This window comes from Elaeis guineensis, chromosome 4, assembly GCF_000442705.2.
Source record: "Elaeis guineensis isolate ETL-2024a chromosome 4, EG11, whole genome shotgun sequence".
Classification (NCBI taxonomy): Eukaryota; Viridiplantae; Streptophyta; class Magnoliopsida; order Arecales; family Arecaceae; genus Elaeis; species Elaeis guineensis.
In genome coordinates this window covers 27,645,808-27,673,286 of record NC_025996.2, presented here as the reverse complement: position 1 = coordinate 27,673,286, position 27,479 = coordinate 27,645,808, and the positions used below count along the sequence as shown (strand labels likewise).

General features: G+C 37.5%; 1 protein-coding gene across 9 annotated transcripts; it reads left to right on the top strand.

The window, feature by feature from the left end:
• The first annotated feature begins 1,069 nt into the window (after window positions 1-1,069).
• On the top strand, window positions 1,070-27,479 carry LOC105043205 (uncharacterized). Of its 9 annotated transcripts, XR_012140835.1 has the most exons (14): window positions 1,074-1,320; window positions 1,442-1,528; window positions 3,699-3,788; window positions 11,592-11,669; window positions 11,892-11,966; window positions 13,865-13,917; window positions 15,230-15,380; window positions 17,743-17,853; window positions 21,186-21,312; window positions 21,463-21,566; window positions 22,015-22,150; window positions 23,400-23,457; window positions 26,923-26,975; window positions 27,213-27,247. XR_012140835.1 is itself a non-coding variant. In XM_010920664.4 (13 exons), exons 2-13 carry the CDS (start codon window positions 1,451-1,453, stop codon window positions 27,294-27,296), a joined length of 1,140 nt encoding a protein of 379 aa, XP_010918966.1. In that variant the 5' UTR covers window positions 1,075-1,339; window positions 1,442-1,450; the 3' UTR covers window positions 27,297-27,479. The 9 variants fall into 9 exon arrangements, 8 of the variants coding, with proteins under 8 accessions (XP_073112052.1, XP_073112054.1, XP_010918966.1 ...); XM_010920664.4 differs by lacking the exon at window positions 23,400-23,457 and having other exon boundaries at window positions 1,075-1,339; window positions 27,213-27,479; XM_029264028.2 differs by lacking the exon at window positions 23,400-23,457 and having other exon boundaries at window positions 1,076-1,320; window positions 27,213-27,479.

Genomic DNA, 27,479 nt, shown 5'->3' with positions numbered 1-27,479 from the left:
CCAAACCTTTGTCTTCCATTTCATTAAAGCCCTTTCAGAACATCTTGTGGATCATCAATCGAGTTGAAAAGATTTTACAACTGGTATAAATTCATTAGATTTGTCAATGCGAGGCTCTTAAACTTTGTATTTTTTTTTTCTTTTATTCCTTTTATTTAGACAAGGGGCTTTGTCTTAGACTTGAAATGATCTAAGATTAAAGTTTTGGTGCATGCATTAGTTTTCTAGGCCTCACCTAATGGGCTTTTGGATGCTTATGAGGAAGCATGATTCTATGAAAGCGAAAGGTTTAGATTCGCTTCTCATCTACTGTTCTTCTAAATATAGTAATATTTGCATAGCATCATATATTTACGTTGCTGTATTATAATGACTAACAATGACTAGCTACCTTTTATGAAAAAGAAAATGACTACCTACCAACAAAATATTAAAAAAAAAAAAAAAGATTAGCAATGACATTTTAGACAGGAAGTGCAGTTTTTCCGCCCAAGTGGACTCCCCTGTAATATTAAACTACTGATTTTTGAGCAATTCCATCTTTCAAGAAACCCAGCGCTTATTTTTATCATTGTTTATGAAAAAAATAATAGTGTGATGGACTCCACATGAACGTGGGTTCCATTGTATGTGATGTTGTCTTTTTATCCGTTTCTTTGATTCACTAATCCAAGTTTGTTGCAGAAAATGAAAGAAAGAGAAACTTAAATCAACAGAAAAAAGACTAAAACAAAAGAAAAACCAAATATTTTCTCATGTTGAGTTGAATGCAGAAACTTGCATCAGAAGTTGCAAAGAAATTGACGGCCAAATGGTTGAGTTTTTGCGAAGCACTCTTTGAGCTGTCATTTTTTCTCAACAATGCTATTTGTTGGAGAAAAAAGTTTGAAATTTCTTCAATTTTCATATATAATTTTTATCTTTTTTTTTCAATTTCTTTTTAATGCTAAATAATGAAAAAAAAAATCTGATCTAACCTTTTTTTTTTTTTAGTTTTTTTTAAGCTTTTTTTTTTTTTGTTTCAGGATTAAGCAGTTGGTACGCCGCCGTCATTGCGAATCTCGATCCGGTGATCTTTGATTCAATTTGGAAGGGAAGGGAGCCGCTATGTTTCTCTAGGTGTCTTCTTCCGTCTTGCTTCTCTTGCTGGCGAGCGTTGCTCTGCTCGTCTGGCTAACACCACAACCCCATCATGTTGCCTCTTTGCCACGTCATACCTCTTGGACGATACGGAAGCCTATAAATGGGGCTCGCGTCACCTCTGTTCCGATCTTCTCGCTCCTCCTAAACCCCCTCTATCCTTTCTTCGGTTCTTCAAAGGTAGGAGTCGTCGTTAACTCTAAGCCCTTCTTCCCTCGGCTCTGCTTTACCTTGCTTCTCCCCTACTCTTTTGATTTTTTTTTTGTGTAACCATTCTCTTCCTCAATCTTTGCTGTTCCAGAGGAATCCCATGGCGGAGACGGTCGCTGGGGAGGCCCGCACGTTCGCCTCCATCGCCGTATCTTCGTTGCCCCGGAGACGAATCGTCGTGCGTTGCGTTCCCTCCTTCGCTCTCTCTCTACCCTTTTTTTTTTCGGTGGATGTTAGTACGACATTCTTATGCAGGTGCCCAATCTGCTGCCCCCTTTTCCCTCCAGTTCATCCTATCCGCACGTGAAAAGCGTCCTTTTTTTTCCTCCTTTTTCAGAGATAGATCCTTCGGTGGTTTTTGATGTAAAATTTCCTTTAAAAAAGGGCTACAATGTCAAAATAACTTTTTTAAGGAGGTTGTATGCACTATCCACTGTTTGTCTGGAAGGAAAGCTCTTTATTGCTGTTACCATTCTCGTTCCAGGCCACTGGGAAAAGTAAGATTCTAATTCTTAGATCCTTTGGAATATGGACAGAAGTAGAAGAGTAGGAAATATTGTTTTACTAGGAGGCTTTTTAGAGGGATAGTCAGGGATAGAAAAGAATAGCAAATATCATTTTACCAGAAGATTGTACAAGAGACTATGATTATAGAGAGAATTGTGGTCATTGGAGTTACTCCATCCCGTGTTACAGGGATACATGTCCAGCTCTAAGAATACATGTTGGATGCATATATGAATCGACTATAAGTCAGATACTTGGATGCTTAACTTCTTCTTTTCCAGCTTTTATAGATAAATGGATAATTTGACTCTTCCACTAATGAGTTCAACCTACTGTAATAATGTTGAAACTGATCTTTTTCTTTTTTAGAGATTGGTCAAAGATGTAGATATTGAAATAACCTTGCAAAATGTCCTTTGCTTGTGTCTCTCAATAAATTGGCAAGTTTGAAAACATATATAATGAAAGGGCCTCACAGATAATATAATATTTTATTTTATACAATATCAAAAACATATATAATTTAATTAAACTTATTTTTCTTGTATGCCGTATCTCATTTTCTCTCTCTTGCCAAGTCAAATACCTGGAAATGTGTTTGAATCCAATTCTCATGTCCATGTGTCCATGCAACATTGATTCTATCCAATGGACTGTGCCCAGGAACTTAAATGGGAGCAATTGGGTGGTGGAATAGAATTCTCTCATAGCCAACAACTTCTTCCACTCCTTCACAATTCTTTTGTACTCATATTGTTTCATTTAATGCTCTTTATTTCTTTACAAAATTTAGACATTCTAGGCGATGATCAGATTGCTTAGTTCTTTGTTGAGGCTACAGTCTTGGGATAAAAGCAAAACCATGCCAATTATGTTGTATCCTTGGAGTGTATTCGTTGAATTGCCTGTCATAGAGAGGGTGTTAGACAGCTATGTATTAGTTGTCAAGATACACCTAGCTAGCTTTCCTTTCTGGTAAGATTTGGATGAGATGTACATGGGTTGTATATAAGTTGTATATGAGTAGGCGTAGGTTGGCACTTGCCTAACTTGGTTTACCTCTTGTGTATATAAGGAGGCATCCTATAACATATTTGGGCATCAAGTAATATAACAAATTTATCCCTTCTATCATGGTATCAGAGCATTAGGGCTCACGCCTTAGATTCTTGCTGTGCCACCACGCCGCACTCGCCCCAGGATGTGCCGTTCGGTCCCGGCCATAACTTCTAGTTCCATTACTATGGCTCTTCCGATCATCAACATCAAGAGTCTTGTCACTATCGAGCTGACTGAGAACAACTTCTTACTTTGGAAGGTCTTTTCTAATGTTCTTTCTACATTTAAGGTGTTGGGACATGTGAATGGTACCAACCTCCCACCTCTGCATTTGTTGAAGATGATTCAAAAATCGTCTTTCTAATCTGGCATTTGAGACCTGGCAGGAGAAGGACAGTATTGTTCAGTTGTGGCTCGCTGCCACCATGTCTCCTACTATGCTCCAACACATTCTTTCTTGTACTGAGAACACTGCTAGGGATATTTGGCTTGCCATTGAGAAGCACTTTGGTGACAAGACCACCGTTATGGAGTTCCAATTGGAGAGTGAGCTTTGCCTTTTGAAGAAGGGCACTATGTCTGTGAATTGGTTGGACCAGTGAAAGCGGTTTTATCTTTTAATTGGTTGGACCAGTGAAACTGCAGAAGCCACCAGGGCCATTAGAAAGTCTAGTTCTAATACACATTGACTTCATCTTAATACAATTGATGGGTGGGTTCTCAAAGAACCATCAACTTTATTAGTTTTTTCTCCTCTAAAATAGTTTATTTTTGCTGTGCAGGTGGGTTGTGGAATGGCATCAATTGATTTTGTGGCGACTGTGGATGCTTTACCGAAGCCTGATGAAAAGATAAGGAGCAAAAGATTGAAGGTATTTACATAGAAAACAATGAAATAGAAAGTCCATGGAGTGCACCAAGTTGGGTTAAGTTTTAGAAACTTGGTTTCAATTCTAGAGGGAGTTTAATTAAAATATTGTGGCGTTAACTTTTATTACTTGGCCTCTTTGGTTTAATCCAGATTATCTGTACCAAACACTCGAAAATGGGGGATCATGGACAATTGGGCATGTCGTTTCAAGGAGAAATTTAAAAAAATTTAGAAGGATTGGAGACTTTGGCAAATAGTAGCATTTGATCATGGTACTTGAATTGGATTCTCTCCAATTCATGATTAAACTGGAGAGGACCAGATCCATATCATGCTCCTATGTGTTGTAGAATGGCTGGTAATTGAGTGGGGCCTGGACAATCCTTAATACATACATGGGTGCCCTGCTCAATCACCATCCATTTTCCAACACACGGGTTGTTGGTGTTATTGAACTGGACCTGTCCAGTTAAACGGCGATCCAGAGAGGATCTTATTCATGTTACATTGGTGGTCTCAAATTGAAAATTTACTTAAATATCTAAGAACTGGAAGAAAGAATTTACGAAAGAATATTAATAATAGGGAAAATACATTAAATGCTGTTATATAAATTAGTAACTTTTTTTAGAAGATTATCTTAATATATGTGAGGTTTGCAGAACTGGTAAAGCTAAGACTGATTCACCTATATCAACTATGCAATAAGTTAGCTATAGATCGTCATCCATTGCTAATTTGACATGGTTTTTACTTGTAAGAGAATACTATCAATGTACTATCAAAATTAAATGTGCGAGTATGAAGATTGCATATGATCTGATAAACCAAGTTCTTTGCATCAAATACTTTCCAGTTTAGAATGGTCTATGGGTGGTTGCATTGGTGGAATCCAACCCAAGTAACTACTTGGAACTACAATATAGTTTTTCAGACCCCAAGGCTAAACTAAATCATCCACTTGCCATGTACTTGACTAGCAAGGACAAAACCCGCCTGAATTTTCTGGGGCCTCAGGGTCCAAACGTACAAATCGTGACCAAGTATAACTGAAAAGGTTAATTACATCAGAAATAACCTCAACCTAGCTGGAATATCAAACTTGTTTAATCTATTTTAATAATTAAATTGTGTTCTGATCTCACAAAATCTTAGAACCAAAGCAAGTCTGCCTTGGAAGCCTTCCCAATACACGTGCAGTAACATATGTAGTTTATGGATGTATGTGATAATAAGGATCCTGTCAAATAAAGCAGAAGATAAGATAATCACACAAGATGGTGTTGTGCTGTCCCCAACGGTATACTACGAGGTTTGCTGAACCAGAATCGGACTTTGTGTTAGTCGGCTGGTGGTATAGGTTGGTACGTCTTGTACTGAACCGTACTGGGCTTGAATCGACATGGAAATAAAAGCGGAGGAGAGAGAGAACCGGAGAGGAAGAGAGATAGGAGGATAGGGAGGGAAAGAAAGGGAGGCTGGTGAAGATGCCGATAGTGGCCATCGAAGGGCTGCGGAGGCTCTCAGAGGGCCATCGAGGCCTTCGGAGCTTTGCCGTCTCTTGAAGGAGATGAGAATGGAGAGAGATAGAGAGGGTGAGGGAGAGAAAATGAAGGAGGGTAAGGCAGTGGTGAGGCTGTCGGAGGGTCGCCAAGGCCCCTGGACAGTTGAAATATCCCCCATGGTGTCGCAGGTTCGAAATAGGAGCGACCACTCCTATTTCACATGAATTTTTTTCGCGATTTACGATGAAGTCGGTAATCTCATTATCTGCTTTACTTAAGTGAAGCCGATAAACAATTGCCGATTTTAGTGTTAAACTGCAAAAAAATAAAGATCGCGATTTCACAATTGAAATAAGGGCTTCTCGCCCCTATTTCAGCCACATGGATGGGGAGGGCCCTCCGAGGGCCTCCTCGGCCCTTCGACGGCCACCGCTGGTCATGGCCAACTCTCCCTCTCCTTCTTTTCCTCTCTCTCTTTCTTTCTTTTCCTCTCTCCGATTCATCCTATCTTGCGCACCATCGGCGTCAAGAGCTATGGCGGTCCTTCGGCCACCTCGGACGACCTCCCTGTCTTTTTCCTCTCCTTCTCTTCTGCCCTCTCTCGCTTTTCCTCTCTTTCATTTTCCCTCCACTCATCGATTTCTTGTTTTGAATACCAGAACTATCTTGGTCTACCGTTGGTATGGTTTGGCATGCCCCAAACTGGGCGGTTTGATCTGACTCAATATTCCTTGGTATATTATGTGTTGATATCGGCACCATGCTGTCCCATATCTGTAAGATACTAGCAGGAGACCCAGTATCGAGACTTAAAACATTAAATATATTATATTTTATTAAAGTAAGCATGAAAGGCTTAACCCTATTGGAACTTTAATAGTGTATTGGCACTCTAATATTGCGAAGGCTTCTTTTTTGGGGCTTTAATAGTGCCATTATCTCTTTAATAAGTAACAACATGAAGATTTCTTTAAAACATGTTCTTTCCTTTTTTTTTTTTAGCATGGCGCTTGTGGGGGAATATAGACTCTAGCATGTGTGATGCACTCTAGGCATTTTTCATTATATAAACAGATATTGTTCCTATCACTTGCTCAACTTTCAATAAAATTTTCCTCCAAAATCTTAGAGAAGAAACTTAATGAAGGTGAATGCACCATATATCATCAAAGAGAAAAGCTTACCAACAATGAGCAGCAAAAAAAATTATGAAGGGGCTAGCAGTTATTAATTAATGCACCTTAAATTAGGATCCCCGCCATATTCTGCTAATGGCTGCACTCAGGGCTAATGAAAGCATGCATTGCTTCCTTTTTGGTCATTTGTTCCATCCATCCACCGCTAATATTTGGCGTGTTGCACCAAATTCCTGTGAAGGACCTTTTCCTTTCTCCTCCAATTCCTTCAAGTCACCAAATAGCTACTACAATGGATTGAATGTATTCATGCTTAGAAATAATTTTTCATCAAGTTTTTGAGTTGAAAGGCATTGGCCCCACCATATCTAATTCATATTAGGGTTTTTTGAGTGTATACACTCGTAAATATGTGAAATTACATGAATACCCTCGCAAAGTTGCTATTTGTATGTTTATGCTCGTTAAACACTTGTTTTGCATGTATATCCTTCCTTTATTTTTCTTTTGTTTTTGCATATGTATCCACGCAATTTATTGTTGTTAAGAAATTAGCAGTTTAAATTGAAATGACTGAAATACCCTTAATGGGTGCAAAAAGAAAAATTTATGAGAGTACATATGCAAATAGCAGTTTTGCAATAGTATTCATGCAATTTTGCATATTTAGAAGGGTATACACTCAAAAAAACCTTTTTAGGACTTTAGTAATTTCTTTTATGTGTCTATGAGAATGAGTAATGCTAAAGTAACATGATTTAGCAACTCTGCCAATATTACTTTTGGATCTTAATAAAGTGCTTCTTTATCAAAAGAAGAAAATGAACAAAATTAACAAAGTAAACAAATATTCTATTGATCTGGATATGATGACTCCATCTCACGTTAAAGGTCAATTTGGAGCCCACACCTTCTCTTAATATATAATTTTGAATACAGATTGTTGTTAGAGGTGTGTTCCCCTCTTACTCTGTGCATGTCATTGGGTGACTCATCAGGGCCCTCCCTCGTACTGCAGTAGTGGTGATGATATGTGCAGGCCAATGCAAGCTCAGTATGGTGTTGGTGCATCACATGTTCTTGGATACTTGAGGCAACAGCATGCATGAAATAGAAGGGGAACACATCCTTGTCAATAGATAAGCATCTGTGTCAACAGCATGCATGGTGTTTTCCTTTGTATTATGACATGCATCAACTTGTTTCTTTTCAGAAAGGCCACCAACCCCTTATTACTTGTCTCACATATGCATGGAAACAAGCAAAATATAGCCATACAGCCGGTATATGTACGCTTCTTAGTTCCTTATGACATGGAACAAAACCTAATTAAGTAAAGCTTTATCAAGGAACTTTACAAGAAAAAAAAGCTTTATCAAGGGAAATGGCTCACTATTTACCTTTTTCTTTTCTTGTTTATTCCAATCTTTTTGTAGATGTGGCTTAAGATCTATATGGTTGTGATCATTGCCATTTGCATCATGTAACATGTGGTCAAGGAGCAACCTTGTATAATGTTGATGTTTTATACCTCATCCTCCATTGCATTCAAGTGTATCTGGTGATGCATGTCACATGCATTTATGTTGCCCAACCTATTAAATCTCCCATAATTTGCACCATATGCATCTATTTTAACCGATTTGCAAAGTAAATTGTGTGCCATTCAAAGTACTAGCTTGTGCAAGGCTGCAGGATGACACTTGGGAATTGGTGCAAATTACCAATCCTCTCATAACACATGGCAACATAATCATAGAAACAAGGTTTTGAAAATTGATATCGGCGATCGTTTCGGTACAATATCGGTTCGGTACCGTATCGACACACGACATGCAGGCGTGCCGGTCGAACCGGCATGCCAATTTTTTTTTGCTTTTTTTTTTTTGGGAGAGGGTGTCCAATCAAGTTTTTATGTATTATTTAAGAATTTGAAGTCCAAATTGATATTTAGTAGTATTTATTAATGTTTGTATCACTCCGATATATCTTTAATCACGTGTGATACGAATCTAAGTATCATATTATATTATTTAGCATCCTAAATAATCAATACATGATTAGATATCATTGAATCCTAAAATATTTAAATCAATTAAAAAATTTAAAAATACTCAATACTACCGATCATCAGAATTTGGATGACCGTCGATGTCCATAAATATCTGGATCATTTGCATAGTCAGGAGGAACATCAGTCCATCCCTCTAGCCATATAGCATTATAATCCTCTGTGCTCATTCCATAAGGTACGTGCGCTAAATCATAACTCATCCTTGATCTCTTATGGGATCCTGGCTCTGAGAGGTATTGTCAGGTTGATAGTCAGGTTGTGAAGGGGCCAATCCAAACATATCGACAGCAAATTTCGATCCATAGACACTCCTGATTGCACAAGATAGTAATCACTAGAAGACGATGTCTCCGATGCACCATATCCATATCCGTAAAGATCATAGGTTGTCTGTGGCTGCGGATAAGAGGATCCAGAATATGAGGACGAATCTGATACATCTATAGATCCTACTCCATGTATGAGATCATCTGTAGCTGCATCATATCCTGAACGATCTTGCGGAGTCCGTTATCTGTATGAAATCATACCGTCATCCTGAAAATTGATACGCACATCACTTTAATAATTACGTAAAAATGATATATTTCGTTTACTTAATTTTTTAATATTTTAAATTATTTATTTATTATTTATTATTTTTTAAAATAAAATATATTAAAAATTTAAAAAATATGAAAAAAATAATTTGATTTTAGATCCATGTAGAATCTTATCATAGATACTACATATAATTTTCTTAGACAGTGGATATGCATGAAATGCTGTTTTTTTTTTCAAATTTAGGTCTAGGCTACTACGCATAAGATGCATTGAAACGTTAATAAATAGGCACCAAATTTATGTCAAAAGTAGCTTGCAAGTCTTTAAACAATAATATGATTTTATAGTTATTTTTTAAAATATATATTTTTAATAATTTTTTATTTCAAAAATATATTTTTAATTTAAAAATTTATATACTTAACAAAAATTAATGATTTTAGTATTATTGTGTAGATCATCTATAGATCTATGACATATATTAAAATCATATCAAAATTTTTTTTTTTGACATGGCTTCCTCTTGTTTTTTTATTTTTCACTAATTTTTCAAAAAAAAAAAGAGAGGAAGAGAGGAAAGAGAGATAGGAAGGAGAAGCATACCTTAAAGGGTTTTAATCCACGTATTCTCGGAGTCTTCCTGCCGCTTTCAGTATTAGAGACTGAGAGAGAGATAGAGATTGAGAAACAGAGAAGTCTTCGACTTCTTCTCTATCTCAAAAGATTAAAAAAAGAAGCCGAACCGCCCGGTTCGGCTTGGTAAATCTGTGTACCGCTCGGTTCAAACCAAAACCGTCCGACTCGGGGCCGAACTAGGCGGTTCCTATTTTTTATTTTATTTTTTCTTGTTGGGTGTCGGAAATCAAGCCGAACCACCGAACCGACCCAGTTGGGCGTCGATCCGGCTCGGTACACCCTAAACTAGGTAGTTCGGTCCTATTTCAGAACCAGGCACAAAAACTTAACTAGAAAAAGGCAAACCTCTGATGGTCTATTTTATATGGCGAGCTTTACTTGAAGGAATTACTTCAAAAATAGACAGGCAGATTGCGTATCGATCTTTTACTGTAGGATGTGGTACCATCACAACAATTTCTTTCTTTCCATTCAAGACAAAGATAAACATCAATCTGAAAAAAAGGTTTTTTGAGTATATATACCCACCTAAATATGCGAAATTGCATGAATACTATCAAAAGTTGCTATTTGCAGGTATATACTTATAAATTTTTCTTTTTGCGCATCTACTTGTTAAGTGTATTTCAGTCATTTCAATTTTAAACCGCTCATTTTATAAATATGAGATGGTATAGATACGTTTGCACAAAAAAAAAAGAAAAAAGAAAAAAGGGTATATATGCAAAATAAATATTTTATAAGGGTGTACATATAAATAGTAATTTATCGATGATATCTATGCTATTTCGCATATTTAGGAGGGTTTCCACTCAAAAAATCAAGGTATGCTGAACCGGTATCGCCGGTTGTATCGGCCGATCGGTGGTACGGTTCGGTATGATTTCGTACTGTACCGAACCGACGAAGGCAAGCAGACCCGAATCGGAAGAAAAAAAGAGAGAAATAGAGAGAGAAAGAGGAAGAAAGAAAAAGAGGGAGGAAAGGAGCTGGCGGGGCCGTCGGACAGCCTCCGGCTGGCCGTCGTGGTCACCGAAGGGGCAATCCACGCGCATGGCGCTGCGGGCGTGAAACAGGGGCGACGCCCCTGTTTTGCAAATTTTTTTAAAAAACCTAGTTTTAAGTGAAGCCAGCAAATAGTTTGCCGGCTTCACGATTTTTTGTATTTTTTTATAAAAAATTTCTTAAGTCGGCAACTAGGTTGCCAATTTCATAAGTTTAAAAAAAAAAAATAAAAAATCGAAACAGACAGTCGTTTGTTTCAAAAAAGAAGAAAAGGGCAGAGCCGCGGAGGGGCTCCGCCCGCTCGACTGCCCTCAGGCCGTTGGCGTCGGTTCGCCGGCCACCGGGGCCCTCACGACGGAGGCGCCGTCCATCTGGTAGGTCCCTCGCCCTCCCTCCGAGCGCTCTCTCTCTCTTTCTCGCTCTCTTGAAAGTACTATCAGACGATACGGGGCTTGGAAGTCCTCCGACGGCCGTAGCCGACCACTGCTGGCCTCCGGACTCCGGCGGCTCCCACCTCCCTCCCTCTCCTCCTCTCTCTCTCTCTCTTTCTCACTTTCTCTCTTTTTTTTCTTCTGTACCGCCCGTGTACTGAATTTATCGGCCGAATCGTGTCGGTTTCCCGCCGGTCCGGTACGATACGGGGTGTACCGGCCGGTTCGGCACGGTATGGTAAACCTTGCAAAAAATCATTAACATTAATCATCAAATTAGCATCTCCTATTTTTAAGTTTTTGTAAGAACAGGTTGATGACTTATCAAAGCTTGCACTTTCAGTAAAGCATATGTTCACTGAGTGCTCTTAACATCTTAAACTCTCTGTCAACATGATGACCTCGAAAATAAGCAACTCAGGTCTAAAAACATTGTCCCACGATTTTTCTTTCATTCTTTTTTTCAAAATACAGGTTCTTGGCGGTGGAAATGCAGGGAATGCTTTAACATGTGCAGCTCGTTTGGGTTTGACACCTAGGCTAATCTCCAAGGTATCTTGCCCTTGAAGTTTCTTTAAATATATCAACTCAAGTTAATGTTATAGTAATTATTCTTAGTTTCTTACTCAGGGTAGAAATTTTTGCTCATTAGTAGCAGAATCATTATTCATGCAATTATTTCTTGAATCACTAATTCTTCTATTTTGCCTGCAATAATATCCTTTAGCAGTTCTTTACTTAGATTGTCATGCTTGCATTTATGTCAATGAGCAGGTTGCTGATGATACTCATGGTGGATATATTCTTGCAGAGCTTGAAGCTGATGGAGTTGATATTTCTAATGTTGTGGTAGGCTTACAGTTTAAACTATTTTGTCAGTTGTTTGCATTTTGGACATTCAATTTATTTTTTCTGCAGATCTGAAGGTGTAGTTGTAAAAGAGAAAGTTGCAATCTGTTGAGGTGCTGATATACCTGTAGGAACTGAGTACTTTATAGCTATTAATATTTGGCTTTATGCTATAATGATCCTTGCACTCACAGCATTGTCTCAACTCTCAAGTTCCATAGCATCAAAGCCATTTTTTTAATTCCTGGAACAATCATTAAAATTTTTGTGGCCTTCCATATGAGATCCTCTGATCTTTTGCCAATCTGGTTACTGATTTGAGTTGCCATCATATCTTTCTTTGGCAGATGTTGTCTAGCTATTACCAGAATGTGACACCCTGACAGTTAATGGTCATTAAAACTGTTGGGTTTGACTGGGCTGTTGAATTTTGCTTCAGTCCTTCATTGGAGCTTTTTCTAGTCCCATATTTGGTAAAGAGTTCGTTTCTTGTATTTTGCGCTGCCCAGTTGTAAGTAAATGGTGGTTGCCAGCTTTCTATTTTCCCTTTTTTCTAAGTCTTACAGTATGAGACCTCTGCTGGTAATTCTTTTGACTTTCTTTTACATTACTTTCTTGTCTATCCCTTTATTGATTCAAGATGAATGTTGTCAGTAGACCTCCACTACTTATTGAATCACCTGTTAATATCTAGTTAAGCTGTGCTTTTCTCCATCTGCTCAGCAGAAGTTTTAGTTGTGATATGTTTGTCATGATGAGCTTCTATAATTTAGGTTGAGGCGGTCATGACATTTTTTGGTATCTTGAGGTCATTTATGTTATGCAATTTGGCATTCCTGGGACCACAGGTTCCTTATTTTGGCCATTTGGTCATTTGGTATGCAAATACTTCAATATGGAATTCGCTTATTGAGCTGCCTACTTCCCCAATGACTATTCATTGCATCACTGCACATGCTGCATATATTAGTGAATCCGAGACTTCAATCATGTCCAGGAAAAGAGAGATCTGGATTTAAGGATATGATGTTAAACTTCTTTGCTATCTGCTTCATCTGTTTGAGACTCTAAGACTTCCTTTTCTTATCTTTTGTTTGCAAACTGGTTGGTACCAGGCATGTGCATGGTCTTCTTTATATTTAGTCCTCTCTGCTTTCTGCTGATTTGTTGATATGTTGGATAACCTTGGAACATATATTTTTCTCATCCTCAAAAGTTTTACCTGACATGAAATACCAACATATTTCGAGCCTTATATGAAAACAAACTTGTTTTCTTTTCACTGACCTATAGATTTGGTACCACCTTCCTGTTTTTGATCTGTCTTGCTACTTCTCTAGAGAAACTGTCTTTGTTCTTTGAGGGTACTATTTTTCTAGTTGTCATCCTTGCTTTTTGTGCTTTATGCAAGGAGGTGTACGTTGTAATGTCTTAATTCAGCTACCAATGCTTCTTGGCCTAGACAACTCATCCCTTGATCATTTAGTCAAAAAAGAAAAATCTCAATTTTAGCATATTCTTCTCATGATAGGTTTCACTATTTTTCATACACTTCACCCATTTCTCGTCTTGGGATGCTGTTCAATATCTTGCTGTTGCCTTTTGTCTTGTCTCTTGGCTATGTACCAGTTGCCATCTCATTTACTTGCAAAGTTGATATTATCTTTCTTTATCTATAATCATGTGAATCGATGAAGAATCGGATTTGGGAGAACATAATTCAGTTTGTGAAGTTTGTGGGTCATGAAGTTTAGATATCATTATTATTTTATTGGATTCAAGTGGGAACTTTGTTTCCTAGGTTTTATCAATTTATTTTATAGCCTTACTAGTCACTATAGTTTTATATCCAATTTAACTGTCTTTAACTTGATATATGAAATTCTATGCTTTTTCAGATATCTAAGGGTGGAACTTCAACATTTTCATATGTGATTGTTGATAACCAGACGTAAGCTCAACGCTTATCCATTCAGATGCATACTACAGTGCAGATGAGATTCTAATGATCTCGATCCATCGAATGAAATTTAGTTGTGTCTTATTGTGCATGGTATTGGTATGAAGTATGTGTGGTTACTAAAGATTATAAATGCCTTGATATGTTCAAATTTTAAAAAAGTCTGATATGGACCAACCTGCCATATTTGTCTATAAATTTTCTCTTTGACATATAATTCTAACCATATTATCCGGAGGATAATGTACCTAAGCAGTTGTTATAATTGAATATTCCAGATGTGATGAAAAAAGAAAGATGTTAGAAAGATTATTCAACTGATTACAATCGACAATTTCTAACATAATCTTATTAGTAAACCCAGAATCCCGAGCACCTTTGTCCATGAGGCTATGACACATGGGGTCCTTGGTCTCCACCTATTGTAACTACCCCTTCTTTAGCAAGCATACACTATTTAAGTATTTAGTTTTGGAAGAGAAGCGAGAAAACTGCACCTCCCTCAATTGAGTACATGAGTCACATATCATTCTTATATTGAACCTGAACTCAAGTACCTTTGTTGAAGAGTTGATCATATTTTATCTAACTTTTTTGTTCTATGATCAGAATGAGATCAATGATGCTGTCATTGGGGCAAACATGCATACTGCATAAACTGTACAAAGTAAGCTTGCTCCCATGCAATAAATTTTCGTCTAAGATAACTTCCAATGTCCAAAAATGAGTGAGGAGGTCTTACCTGAATGAACATAGTTATTTGGTTAAGAAAGCCCATAATGGTATAGCGACTTCTTGGCCTTGATCAATTTTTGTGCATCCAATGAGTCGGTAGACCAAGGATGCGTATTATGACATGTAACAAAAGATAAATGGCCAACCATGACCGAAGAGAATTTTCTGAGTTGACTTAAATACCGATGTTTAAATAACACAAACAAAAAGGACTTTGATTTGCTAGGGTCAAACACCACTCGTTCTCTCTCCTTTCTTTTTTGGCTCCTCTTTTCTACCAGATCAGCAATTTGTGACTGTTCAATCATTATGCTTTTCTTTTCCTTCTCTTTTACTTTTAGATCTTTTCAAGGAAAGCTTTCCTCTGATGCTTGCTGGATTAAATGTATGTGCACTGAAAGAAGGCTTCACAGTTGAATAGAATTAAATTTCATGCCATATCTCAATAGAGTTAAATGAAATTCTACTATAATGACTGAATGCTTGCTGAGAAATATTCTCGTTTAGCATGTCTCGTCTGGATGATTGTTGTGGCAAAGTGAGTTTCTAAAGTTTGACATCTTTGCAGGAAAACTCGTACATGTATATACACACCGGTGTACCCTGCCATGGTGCCTGAGGACTTGCCCAGATCAAGTTTGTTATCTGCCCTGGATGAAGCAAAAGTGGTATATTTTGATGGACGGTTGCATAAGACTGCTTTGGTTGTTGCACAGCAGGTATCCTCATATTGTTAATATTTTTGAGAACACAACCAAATATTAAAAACCTACTTCATGCCTGCATGTTCAGGGCAAGCAAGCGTACTATTGCTTTGCAATTGGTTGAGGCAATATGGTCAACTACAATTGTAAGATAAGATGACTGTTTGTTGTGCTAATAGCATTAGTGCTTTTTTGCGCAAAGAATATAATGTCAGCTCCAGCTTACCACTTAGAAAACTTTTAAATAGACATACTGATATATCTTCTGACATGTATATTATGCCAATTCAATTTAAGCTTAACCAGTCTTGTGATTATGCCTTCTCTACTTGCTACATACAGATTTTGCAGCAGTTTTGATGAGAAAAAATCGATGTTTGAGCATTAGGAGTTAGTAACTCTTCTTTTTTTTTTTTTTCTTTTTTTTTTTAAATTTTTTAAAAAGGTAGTGCTACTCATATATCTTCCATTCATCAAGAAAGGAAAAGAAGCTCATGGCATAGCAATGCAAGCAGGTCTAAAAGTATTACATCAAAATGTCAACAACTTGATAATCATTCCACAGAAACACAATAACCATGCACTAAGCAGCATTACCAAAAGCCACAGAAAGAAATGCAAGCCCAATCTTGAAACAAAAACCCAAAAAGGGTTGAGTAACTCATTTCCCATCAATCAGCCACTCAGAATGCTTAAAGTCAGACTGTACTTTCATGCTTTGATTCTTCATGAAGAACCTCGGGAAGAGACATCATTTCTTCCTATTACCCAAGGATTCCCCTTATAGCTAAAGACAGAAGAATATATTATGTAGGATGGTATTCAAGGAGGGCTGGCAAGATCATCTCTCTCACCAAATACACTAGTGCCCAACAACTGCTCCACAATCATGTTCCTCTCTCTACTCCACCCGCTTGGTTTTCCTTACCAGATAGAGAGATATGATGAACCTAGGAATTCTTTGTAGTTTCAAATAGATGTGTGTTGCTGCAGGCAGGGAGGATAACAAAACAAGAAAAGGAAAAAAAGAGCAAGAACACATATATTTATGTGGTTGGGTCTATTGACCTATATCCATGGATAGATATGATGCGAAAGTTTCACCATAGAAAATTGAAGACTACAGAGTATATGATTCCCTCACAAACTCTATCCCCCTATATATCTGATCTCTAGAACACTCAATTGTTCTCTTTCCTTAGGGTTACAAGAGATATATATAATAGAGTAAGTTGATTTAGACTTGAACTACCTATTATATATATCTCTTGGGGGCTAAAGATATATATAATAAACCAGTTGGATGAACTACCTAGTACCAATTTGACTCTAAATTGACTTACTCTATTATACATATTATCCCTTGTATAGCCCTAAGGGAAGAGAGCAATTGAGTGTTCTAGAGAATGAATGTTTTGGGGACTAGAGTTTGTGAGGAAATCTTATATTCTGTAATCTCTAGTTTTCTTTAGTGAAACTTTTCCATCACCTCAGCCTGTGGACGTAGGTTAATAGACTGAACCACGTTAGTATTGCGTTCTCGTTATTTTTTCTTTTTTCTTCTTGTTTCTTTATTCTTCCTGCATGCTGCAACAAGCTGCTTCAGAAAAAGGTCCCTTTTTTCTCTAGAGCTTGTAAAATCAAGACATACTCAAAATTTTGTGCTTTAACGCCAAACTATGGTTGTCTATCATACCAATGTAAAGGTGTAGAAATATAGTTCTTATGCCAGCAAAGATTTATTCAATGTTGTGTAATGGCGGCTGTATGAACACCCAAAGCCAACCATTGCCATGTGAACTCTAGGTACATGGTACATGTAATTGAACGGTCCTCCAGTGACTGTCTGAAGCAGATTATCTTTCATGTCACAGTATCAGGTTTTACTTGATAATACAAATTAGATGGACCAGTAATGATACAACTGAGTGCAAGACAGTTCATTTTGTAAGAGCCATGTATGTTGTCAAACATGAAGTATCATACATTCATACCTCTGTAAGGGCAATGACTCGTTCACTATTCATATGCCCAAAGTTTGTATTTGATGGTTTCAAGATAGTTAAAATAGACTTCAAGAATAATGATCATCTTTATTTTTTTTATTTTTTTGGGAATAGCCCAGAGGGCCTTCTCGTTATGGATATACATATCCCATGCTGTAGCATCAACATAAAGTAAATAGTTTGTTAAACTGTAAAAATAATTTACAGGTAATATCAGAAATGCTGTACCTATTTTCAGATTGTATTAGTATGAAAATGCTGTGTAATCCTCTTCATGAATTTTTCTCTTCTAATTAGGTTTTTCCTGGGCTAAGATTAGGGTAAATAGCTTTCAACATGATAATTGGAGCTTGTGAATTTTTCTTGTGCAGGCAGCTGAAATGAATATACCTATTTTGATTGATGCAGAAAGAAATAAGTCAGGCTTGAGTGGTTTACTTGATCTGGCAAGTTATGTTATTTGTTCAGAAAAATTTCCGCAGGTATACGAAAAACTTATACACACATTATACCTTCTTTTGCAATTGTTTAAGGGAAGCATCTTAAATGTAACTCAGAATTTCTGGTTTCTTGTAATATTTTATTGATATATATCAATATCATCTGTGATCATATATTCAATTTTCTGAAAACAAAAGACCATTAGGTATTAAATCCCCTAGAATCCTGACCGCAGAAATTTCCTGACCGCAGAAATTTCCTACGGTCTAAACCATGTCACCTGCCATGCGTTACAGTTTGTGGCAATAACTTATATGCACAGGATCAGTGATCAAGAAACCCTGCAAAATCACAGACCAATAGGTTAGAGAGTGTACTTTTTGCCATGCAGCCGATATTGTCAAATTCTTCCTCGTCTCGTTGTTCCTGTGCTGCAGCTGAATGTCTACTGACCTAATTGAGACGTGACATTATCCAGTTTTCTCTCCTCACTCTCTGACTGTAGCAGGAGGATTGATGGGGATCCATCTCATAGGGCTATCTTTCAGTGTGTGGAGAGAGGGACTGGGGCTCTGTGTTTATAATTGATATTGGACCATAGTGCTAGATTTAGCGGGATCTTTATTTCCTTCTATATGTAATGAGGAATAATGTCCTTGATTGTGAAACCTATTAAGGGTGATTTAAGTTTTATCCAAAAAATATTTAGGAGATCCTAACTAGTGATAAGTTAAGCCACATTAGGAAATAATTCTAACACCATATACTTGGCTAAGTAAGAGTTTAACCATTACACCTGTCATATACTTATGTAAGATGATTCCTTTGGATCAGATGGTTTAGAATGACCAAGTGCTGATGTGTAAGTAGAATCAAGTGTACTTGCTTTAGACTTATAATTCTGAAACTGTCCTAAGGAAATTCCAAAACCTTGTCAATTTAATTCTTCTTTTGGTGTTTAAATCTAGAACTTTAAGAGAAAACTTCTGAATGTGGTTATTACAGGCAACTCTCACTATTTCTTAGTTTCTCTGTATATAACAGACATAACCATCAATGTTTGTCCTATCCCTATGGGTTTGCTTTACTTTATAATTTTTGATATTCACTGCAATAAGAGTTTGCACATCAATTATGTGACTTCCATCCAGCTTTTCTTCCTCTCTGTGTGGTGTTACAAATGTGCCGATGTGTTGGCAACAGCTCTTATAGTGTTCGGACCAGGACTGGTTAATTCAGGTAAAAGCTGACCTGGTCTGACCGGCATCTGTAATGATTGTGAGCATTGGCACAATGATCGTTACCCTTCTTGGCCATATTTGATGGCATAAAGCAGGAGTGGTTGAGCAAATTCGACTGTGGGAGCAGAGAAGCTGTTGCTCCAGAAAACTAGAAGTCAAGAGAAACTATAAAGCTTATATTAAAAACATACGGTTGTTAAGAATAAATTGACATGGACTTGGCATTTGTTAAGTATAAAATCTCATCAACAAGATGGATTCTTTGAATCAAAGATCTAAGTGCTGGTGCTACTACTACATGCACACTATATAGGATTGCACTGGTAAGGTTCCGTACTAATATGCTCCTCTACCAGTATTGTACTGACACATGCACTATTCTCACTTTTCGATGCAGCGCATGGAGGCATGCTGTGTGTTGATGTAATATAGTACTGTACGAGTCCATACCGATGGCAATACTTTAAATCAAGATTTTAAATACTGACTTCATATAGGTTAGTACTAGACATACTGTGCTGACCCTGTACAGTATGCCTTTGCTCTGACGCATTATATAGCTGCTGTATTGGCTCCAACAGCATACCATGTGCTCTTATGGGGATATGGTACCGGTACAAGCATGGTTTTTAGAACCATTCTGAATCAGACCGGCGGAGAATCGGGACAATTCTGGCGGCGAAAACGGCAAACGCCGGTGCCGGAGAAGAAAGAGAGGAAAACAAAGGAGGAGAGAGAGGAGGAGAGGGAGAGGCCGTTGGAGGCTAGTGGTGGCCCTCTGTAGCTGCCGGAGGTCCGTGGAAGCTCGGTTCGCCCGATAGGACTGCCGCAATTAGTGAGAAAGAGAGAGAGACAGAGGGGGAGGCCACTGGAGATAGGAGAACGGGATGGCGGAGGGGCCGTCGGAGGTCTCCGGGTGGCTGCTGTCGCCACCAAGCGGCAAAAGCGGCGTGGGTGGAGTCGCAGCCGCAGAACAGGGGCGATCGTCCGTGTTCATGTTTTTTAAAAAGGAAGACGAATAGTGAAGCCGGCACTTGATTTGCTAGCTTTACTTTTTTAAGTTTTTTTTAAAAAAGTTTAAAAATAGTGAAGTCAGTAATCGCTTTGCTGGCTTCACTATTTCACATTTTTTTAAAACAACCCAGAAACAGTGAAGCCGGCAATGGATTGTCGGCTTTACTGTTATCAGACTTTTTAAAAAAATCCATAAAGCAGGTGGCATTTACGCCGCCCGATGGTCATGGCGGCCAGCCAGCCGGAGGCCCTTCGACGGCCTCTCCGACGGACCCCCCTCTCTCTTTCTCTTTCTCTCTTTTTCTCTTCCTCTCTTCCTTTCTTTTTCTCCTCCCTGGTTCATCCCTTCCTCCCTTTGTCGGTTCGCACCAGTCCGATCCGGTATGGAACTGTATCGGACCGTGCCGCCGGCCGACCGGAATGGCCACCAGTACCGGAATTGAGAACCTTGGGTACAAGGGTTTATAACAAGACTAAAGACATTGCTTTAAATTTTACTTTTCGAATTAATTTCCCAACTTACACATACATTTTGCAGTAGACTAGCTGCAGGTTAGATAAAAAAAATATAATTTAAAAGATCATGCAGAATCAAACAATTGCAGTCTACTAGTTATTGGGAACATAATTCATTAAGTAGTGGGATCGATGGTAAAATTATTTTCACACTGATTGAAGTTCTTAATTTTATATTTCTTGATGAAGTTGATACTTGACAGGCATGCAATTTCTCTTCATGCAAATTGGCAACCTTTTGGAATGATTTGTCCTTCTTTTTTTTTAAAAAAAAACCTCACCAAACTACATTTTCTTGGTCTTATAATTTGTTTGGCTTTAATCGGACCACTTAAGCTGAATTGCTCTCTTCAAAACCTTGTCACACTGTAGAAACATAATATATTTATAAAAATTGATGGTATGACAATAGATGTTAGTGACTGATAGTGCATGATGTAAAGAAGCCCTCTTGATATGACAGAAGGGTCACCTTGAATTAGGCAATGTAACATTTATATGACCCTTAAATTTATCTATTTATTTGATGCAGGCAGATATAATTATTCTCTTACAACTTACAAAGTCCTTGTTTGTATTAATAACATTTTGTGGAATGGCAGGAATGGACATCAATCCCATCTATTACATATGCATTAGTATCCATTCTTCTACGATTGCCCCATGTCAGATTTGTAATTATAACCCTTGGAGAAAAAGGCTGTATAATGCTCGAGAGGAGCATAGATGGTGAGTTCATGACTGTGTTTGGATGTGCATAAATAGATCTTTGTAGAACTGTGGACTAGAGGATGGGGATAATATATGGCGGTATTTCTTTGTTTTTATCATTTCAAGCTTGAAGATTTTTTAGTAGCCATTAAATATTTCCTTAAACAGGTGAAGGTTCTGAGATCGATGAAACAGATGCAGAGAACTTGCTTGAATCACTAAAGATGAGAGTCGATAAAGATAATGTGCTCCCATCATGTGTATCATCTGAGGTATGTTGAATGAATATACGTTAAAGATATTCTTCTCAATCAGCACCTGTGCTTGCATGAACTCACAATTACAATGTTCCATCACATTTTTATCAATTTTATAAATGCAGTGTTGAAATAAAAGAGTAAATTTTTAACTTATCAATTTTCCAAATAACCAATATATTGTGAGTCTTTTGAAATTGCTTGGATGCTCTTCTAAGACTGAGTTGAAGTTTGAGAACTCTACTGGAGTAAATTTTGACGTTTTAATCATCTGTGGTGCATTCTTAGGAGCTTTTTTTTGCCTCGTCACTCTACATGTTTGCTAAAAATAATGTTCTTATTGATTCTTTACAGGATTCCAATTTTGTTAAGGTTGACTATAGCTATCTGCTGAAGTCTTTTCCTTAATTTAAAAGGTCTCTGTTTATGGGAAGTAACTGGTTATTTCTTTTTTCATTCTTAGTGCATGAGGCTACATGCCCCTGGAGTAGGCACCATTAGTGGCAGATTGCTTTTAGGCACAGCAGAGATCATACCTTCTTCGGAGCTCGTTGACACCACAGGTGCTGGAGATGCATTTATTGGAGCAATCCTTTATGGTGCGTGGAGACCATTATGTTCTTCTTTTGTTGCTTCATCCCATCATTTGTTGATCTTGTTGGTGCTAGTTGCATTAAATATTTCTCTTATTTTCTTACAGCTCAAATATTGCCATTTAATAAACCTTTGCTAACATATAGGGCACTGCCTCTGGACTCAGCGTCTCATTAGAAGTTTCTACATTCGGAGAATCAAGATGAGTTTGGGAGAGTCACATTGGTTGTTGAGATTTTTTTTTAAAAATAAATCTCTTTGAATGATTCTTCAAAAAATTATGATTTTCTTCTTGTGCAATGGAATTCTGAAGTTAAGAAAATGTAAATATTGATGCATGCTTTTATTGAAAAAATTAAGAAATACTGATAGATGCCTTGAAAGCCATACAACTTTGCGTTTACAGAGAAATTGGAAATATGTCCATTTACATCTAATTTCTAACGGGTGTTACTTGTCCATGGTGTTACTTGTCCATGTTTAAGGGATACTAGGGAAGTGTTCTCTGCTCTAGTTATGTTTTAGCATTTATTCTTGCTTGGAAGCAGGTTTCTCTCTAGAATGGGTGCTTGTGTTGCATGTGGTGTCTTTCTAAAATGTATTTTTGGGCTTCAAATGAGAAAAAAAATATTCATATCTTCTTTGATCTTTGACCTTTTTTCTATGACCTTCTCATCTCTTCGCTCTCCATCTAAGCTTTAAATATTCCTGTAATCTGTATATGAAGAGATTCTGGATGTGCAAGCAAACAATCAGTTTCTTGAAGTGGATTTAAGATTTGGAATCAGATTGAGATCTGGGAGTTTCTTGACATGGTTTACTGGAGATATGGTGAAAAATAGAACAGTATACCAACATCTTTGTTTCCTTGTACAAATGGCATAGGAACTCTTAGTCCTAGTGACATTTGTTATCTCTGTGAGCCCTGATACCATAGAATGACTGTCTTTGTAAACTCCAGCAAATAGGTATTGTAGCCATGACATACATGTGTTCTATATGATATCTGACATCTTTTCTGGAATATGAAGATGGGTGGTACCACTAAACCACAGAATGTCTCTCTGAACTCGGTGACATAATCGCTCACCTCACTTAAAAGGATTCATGGCAATAGTCAAATTTCCACTTTTGTGCATCTTATTTTAGGTTTTTGCTAATTCGCTCTCTATCTGTCCAAGAGTGAAAGCTGATTTTTTCCCCCTTAATGAGCACACGCTGACCTCGAGAATCCTTTCCACAAGTCATGGCCAGGTGGTTATCCTAGGCTAGGATGTTGAGAGAACCAACCTCTTCACCAACCAGCTAGCTGGTATGTTGCTTGAATCAGTCTTGCTTGATTTGCATTTGTCTACTATGTCTACATCATTCTAGAAAAAGAAGATTCCTAACTCTTTCTTTTAATTCTTTGATCCATCTGAATTGTGTTTCTTTGCTATGAGAATAAAATAGTTATCAGGAGCTGGTTGCAGTGTATCTGGGTGTGGGAGATAATTTGCTACTCTAGCACTTCTCGTATCCTTGATCTTTTGTTCATTTGCTGGATTTGGAATATAGATGAATTCTTCTTGTCACCCATTGTTCATTTGCTATGTTTTGGCGTTCATCTAGTGTTTTGTTCCACATATTTGTGATACAAAGTCTTTGAACCTCTGTTCCTGCAATATTTCGCTGTTGCATGACTTGATCTTCTAGTGACCAGCACTTGCTAGGATGCTGGTGATGACTGACTGAATTACATTTTGTGGTTAAATGCCTTCATGATATATAGGAGTCTCACATCATCACTGGTATACAAGGGAACATTTTTAGTTATAAGTTCTAATAGTTTATTCTGTACATTGTGATTTCATGGGAAGCTGGGTTAATCCTGTCTCCTTGGCATCTAACTCGAAGTAATATCAGTTGATCCACAAGCTTCAGCCTTTATGGTGACCCAGTAAAATATTCTTTATTTACTCTCTAATCTCTTGCAATTGATGATAACCCATGAGACAGGCATCTGTCTTTCAAACTCGATTTGTTTTTGATTATAGTTCAATACTGCTAGTTCCTGTGCCTGCTTGTTTGATCAAAAGGCCAGGAGCAGATTTAGGAGTTCCATGTGTCAACTATTGGGTAGTGATGGAGCATTTGCTATTGAGTTTCTACTGCAAAGGATGCAGGTCCCGATGGATTGTCCCATGGGACTCCGGGATGCGGTACCATCCTATATGTCAAGATAGGACTGTCCCGCCATCGTCCTAATGTCTCGATTGCGACATCTTGGGACATCTCCTATTTTAAGTGTCGGAATGGGGTGGAACGGTGATGCATCATGTTTCATGAGAAAATCGAGACAACCCTATCTTATAGGATTTAAAATCTTGCTTTTCTGAGTATGAATACTTCATGAGCCATTAGATTAGCCAGAAAATTGCTATAGAATTTTGAATATGATTTCAAATGTTGTCCATGCTGGTTGGCAGATATCATGGTGGGCTAGTAACAGCACCTGATGAGTCAGCATGGCACTTATTACATTCATTCTGAATATATGTATGTATGTATCTATATGTATGTATATATGTATGTATGTATGTATATACATATGTATATGTATACATATATATGCATATGTATACATATGTACAAACATAGGTACATATATACATAGATATATACAAACATACAAACAGATGCACGCATGCATGCACATCTAGATACACACACACACACGGACATGCACACACACACACACATATACCAACTGCTTTGTTGGTCTGCGAGGAGAATATCCTATTTGAACTTTGGCTTTTGAAACAGTAAGATTTAGTAAGCCGTGTGTTTCAAGGTTGTAACTAGCATGAGTTACTATTTAGTCTATTGGCTTACTTATCAGGAAAAAGCACTAGGACCATTTCAAATTATCCTGCTTGATGTGGTTTAAAAAGTTCACGTGCGCTCAAAGGCTCTATGAGACAGTTGTTGGTTCTGAGCTGGCCTCCTGAAGTGGTCTTATATATCTTATTTTATGGTCGTTCAGCTTTCTGACTGGTTGGTAGATACACCAATAACACCACAAGTAGCTTCAGGTTTTATAGTCCCTTTCCTGTCAAGGAGTTTCAATGGTGATTCCTTTCTGAATTTAACTATCTCATGTGCACCACAATCCTTTTTAATGCTAAATTTAGGAGCTGCCCATTCAATGCTATTCATTGCACATCCTTGCAGTTTGTTCATGTTTCCTGTTAAAGACTTTTCAGACCTTTGGTCCTTTTCACTTGCATTGTCTTGTATCACTTTTATTCTGTGCTAGGATTATTGAATGGTTGATATTTAAAAACTATCATCATCTTCCACAAGAATTTCTTGTTTGTAGAAAACAGTGAGGAGTCATATGTTGCTCTATAAGGATAATGTTTGAGAGGTAAGGTAGGATGGCATTTAAAAAATATAGAAACAATGCTGGTTGCTTGAGTTTGGTATTGAGATACTAAGAAAATGCATTGGTTCACTGCTTTAGAGTCAGAATATGCCACAATAACTATTTCTTTATTCACAGAGCAATATGCAGCTAAGATCCTTGAAAATTAAGATGGTAAGATCTTGCCAAAGGCTGCTTCTATATATCTGGAACAAATCTATAAATAAATAGAAATGAGGCCCTCCAGGTCTAAGCTCTCTTATTTGGCATAGCAATACCATGCCTTATTTGGCTTTTTAAAGTTTTCACTGGATTCAAATCTAGCTTTCCAAAAGCCACATCAAGATGTTGCAAGATGAAATTTTGGTAGCGAAGTTATCCATTCATATAGCTTATTAGCTAAATTGATTGTTTTATAGTCTGAGTCCTAATTTTAGCTAACATGTGCGAAACTTTTGTCTAGCTGGTGACTTGGTTAGCTTATACTGTATATATTTTGTTTACACTGTTGAACTCAATTTTAAATCTGTAAAATCTTTGGTTTTCTAATACTATGCTGTACATACTCTTTTATGTGTAAATAATTGGATTTATTGCTTAATTTATTGAAACATTCATTATCAGAAGGAATATAAATGGCAAACTCCTTAAATAGAGAAGAGTTTCTTTCCTTGCTATACCAATTAATAATAGTTAATCTATATATGTTTGTATGCATGTAAATTTATTTATGTATGTGCCTGTGTGTATTCATTGAACATGTTGTGAATTCTAATTGAGTAGGTGGGTCCATATATTGCTAGGATAGAGTGGCTATCTGATAATGATTTGGGATTGTTTATCTGCATGTGTGGAGGTAGGAGTGCTAGATAGATTTTGTAGAAAGCTCAGTATTCCTGAAAACAGATAACATGTTTTTTGATATTTGGCCTGAAAGTGGATTGCTCTATCTGACTGGTGTCCAATCTGGATCTGAGTGAAAAAAATAACCTATGAAACCCAAATTGGGTTTTTTTACCAGTCAAACTTGCATCAAAAAAATACGGCAGGGTTGAAATGTAAGGCAGAATAATTATATGAGATTAATCTGAGTCGAACTAGCTAAAATCATACTGAAATTAAAAGTTCCTCCTGCAATGTGAAATGGGGGATTGGTGTAATTCACAGGGATTAGTGTGACACATGGGAGGTGGGTGGTTGAATTTTAAGTCACTATGCCAGCTGGGGTGGGCCGAAGGAGCTTTTTTGGGCACTAATGGGTGAATCAAAGCATTTCTTTATGTTGCTGATTAGTCTGTCGTTTTCATACTTGCTACTTTATGTTATAGTTGGAGACACTTAACATTTTCTTTCTTTTTGCACTTTTATTAGCACTGTGTGCAGAGATGCCTCCAGAGAAAATGTTGCCTTTTGCTGCTCAAGTGGTAAAGCTGTTCTTCCCTTTTTATCTCCATGGTGCATAGTACCTTTATCAAATTTACTTCATAAATCACTACCAATAAGGAAAGACTCTACAAAGCAAAAGTTTATCAAAAGAAAGGGAAGATGTCTTCACATAAAACTCACTTTCTTATTGGACTATTTCTGGTGTCATCATAAAGTATTTTCATATTTTGTCTTTTTACCAGCAACGTGAAATGGTATATTCCTTCTAATTGCAGGCTGCTTTCTGCTGTAGAGCACTTGGTGCTCGGCCTGGTTTACCTCGGCTGATGGAGCCACGCCTGGCTCCATTCTTACATTAGACTGGTACTCCTATAAGAAGTTCCATGCTGTGAAATTTTAGCTTGGAACTCTTTAATAGCCAGTTTCACATTAAGACAAGCAATGTGTATAAAAAGGCTGAGAACATGTTGCTAACGTTAGACCATGTCTCTCCTGCTACGGGAGCCTTTTCGACTGCAAGTGCTTTGATTTTTCTGCTGCTA

What these genes read in the sequence shown, in the direction of transcription:
- LOC105043205 (XM_010920664.4), top strand. Translation starts at nt 1,451, where the DNA reads ATGGCGGAGACGGTCGCTGGGGAGGCCCGCACGTTCGCCTCCATCGCC. An exon ending in CTTTGGTTGTTGCACAGCAG is followed by an intron (nt 15,381 to 17,742) that starts GTATCCTCATAT and finishes TTTCTTGTGCAG; the next exon opens with GCAGCTGAAATGAATATACC. An exon ending in GTTCAGAAAAATTTCCGCAG is followed by an intron (nt 17,854 to 21,185) that starts GTATACGAAAAA and finishes GTGGAATGGCAG; the next exon opens with GAATGGACATCAATCCCATC.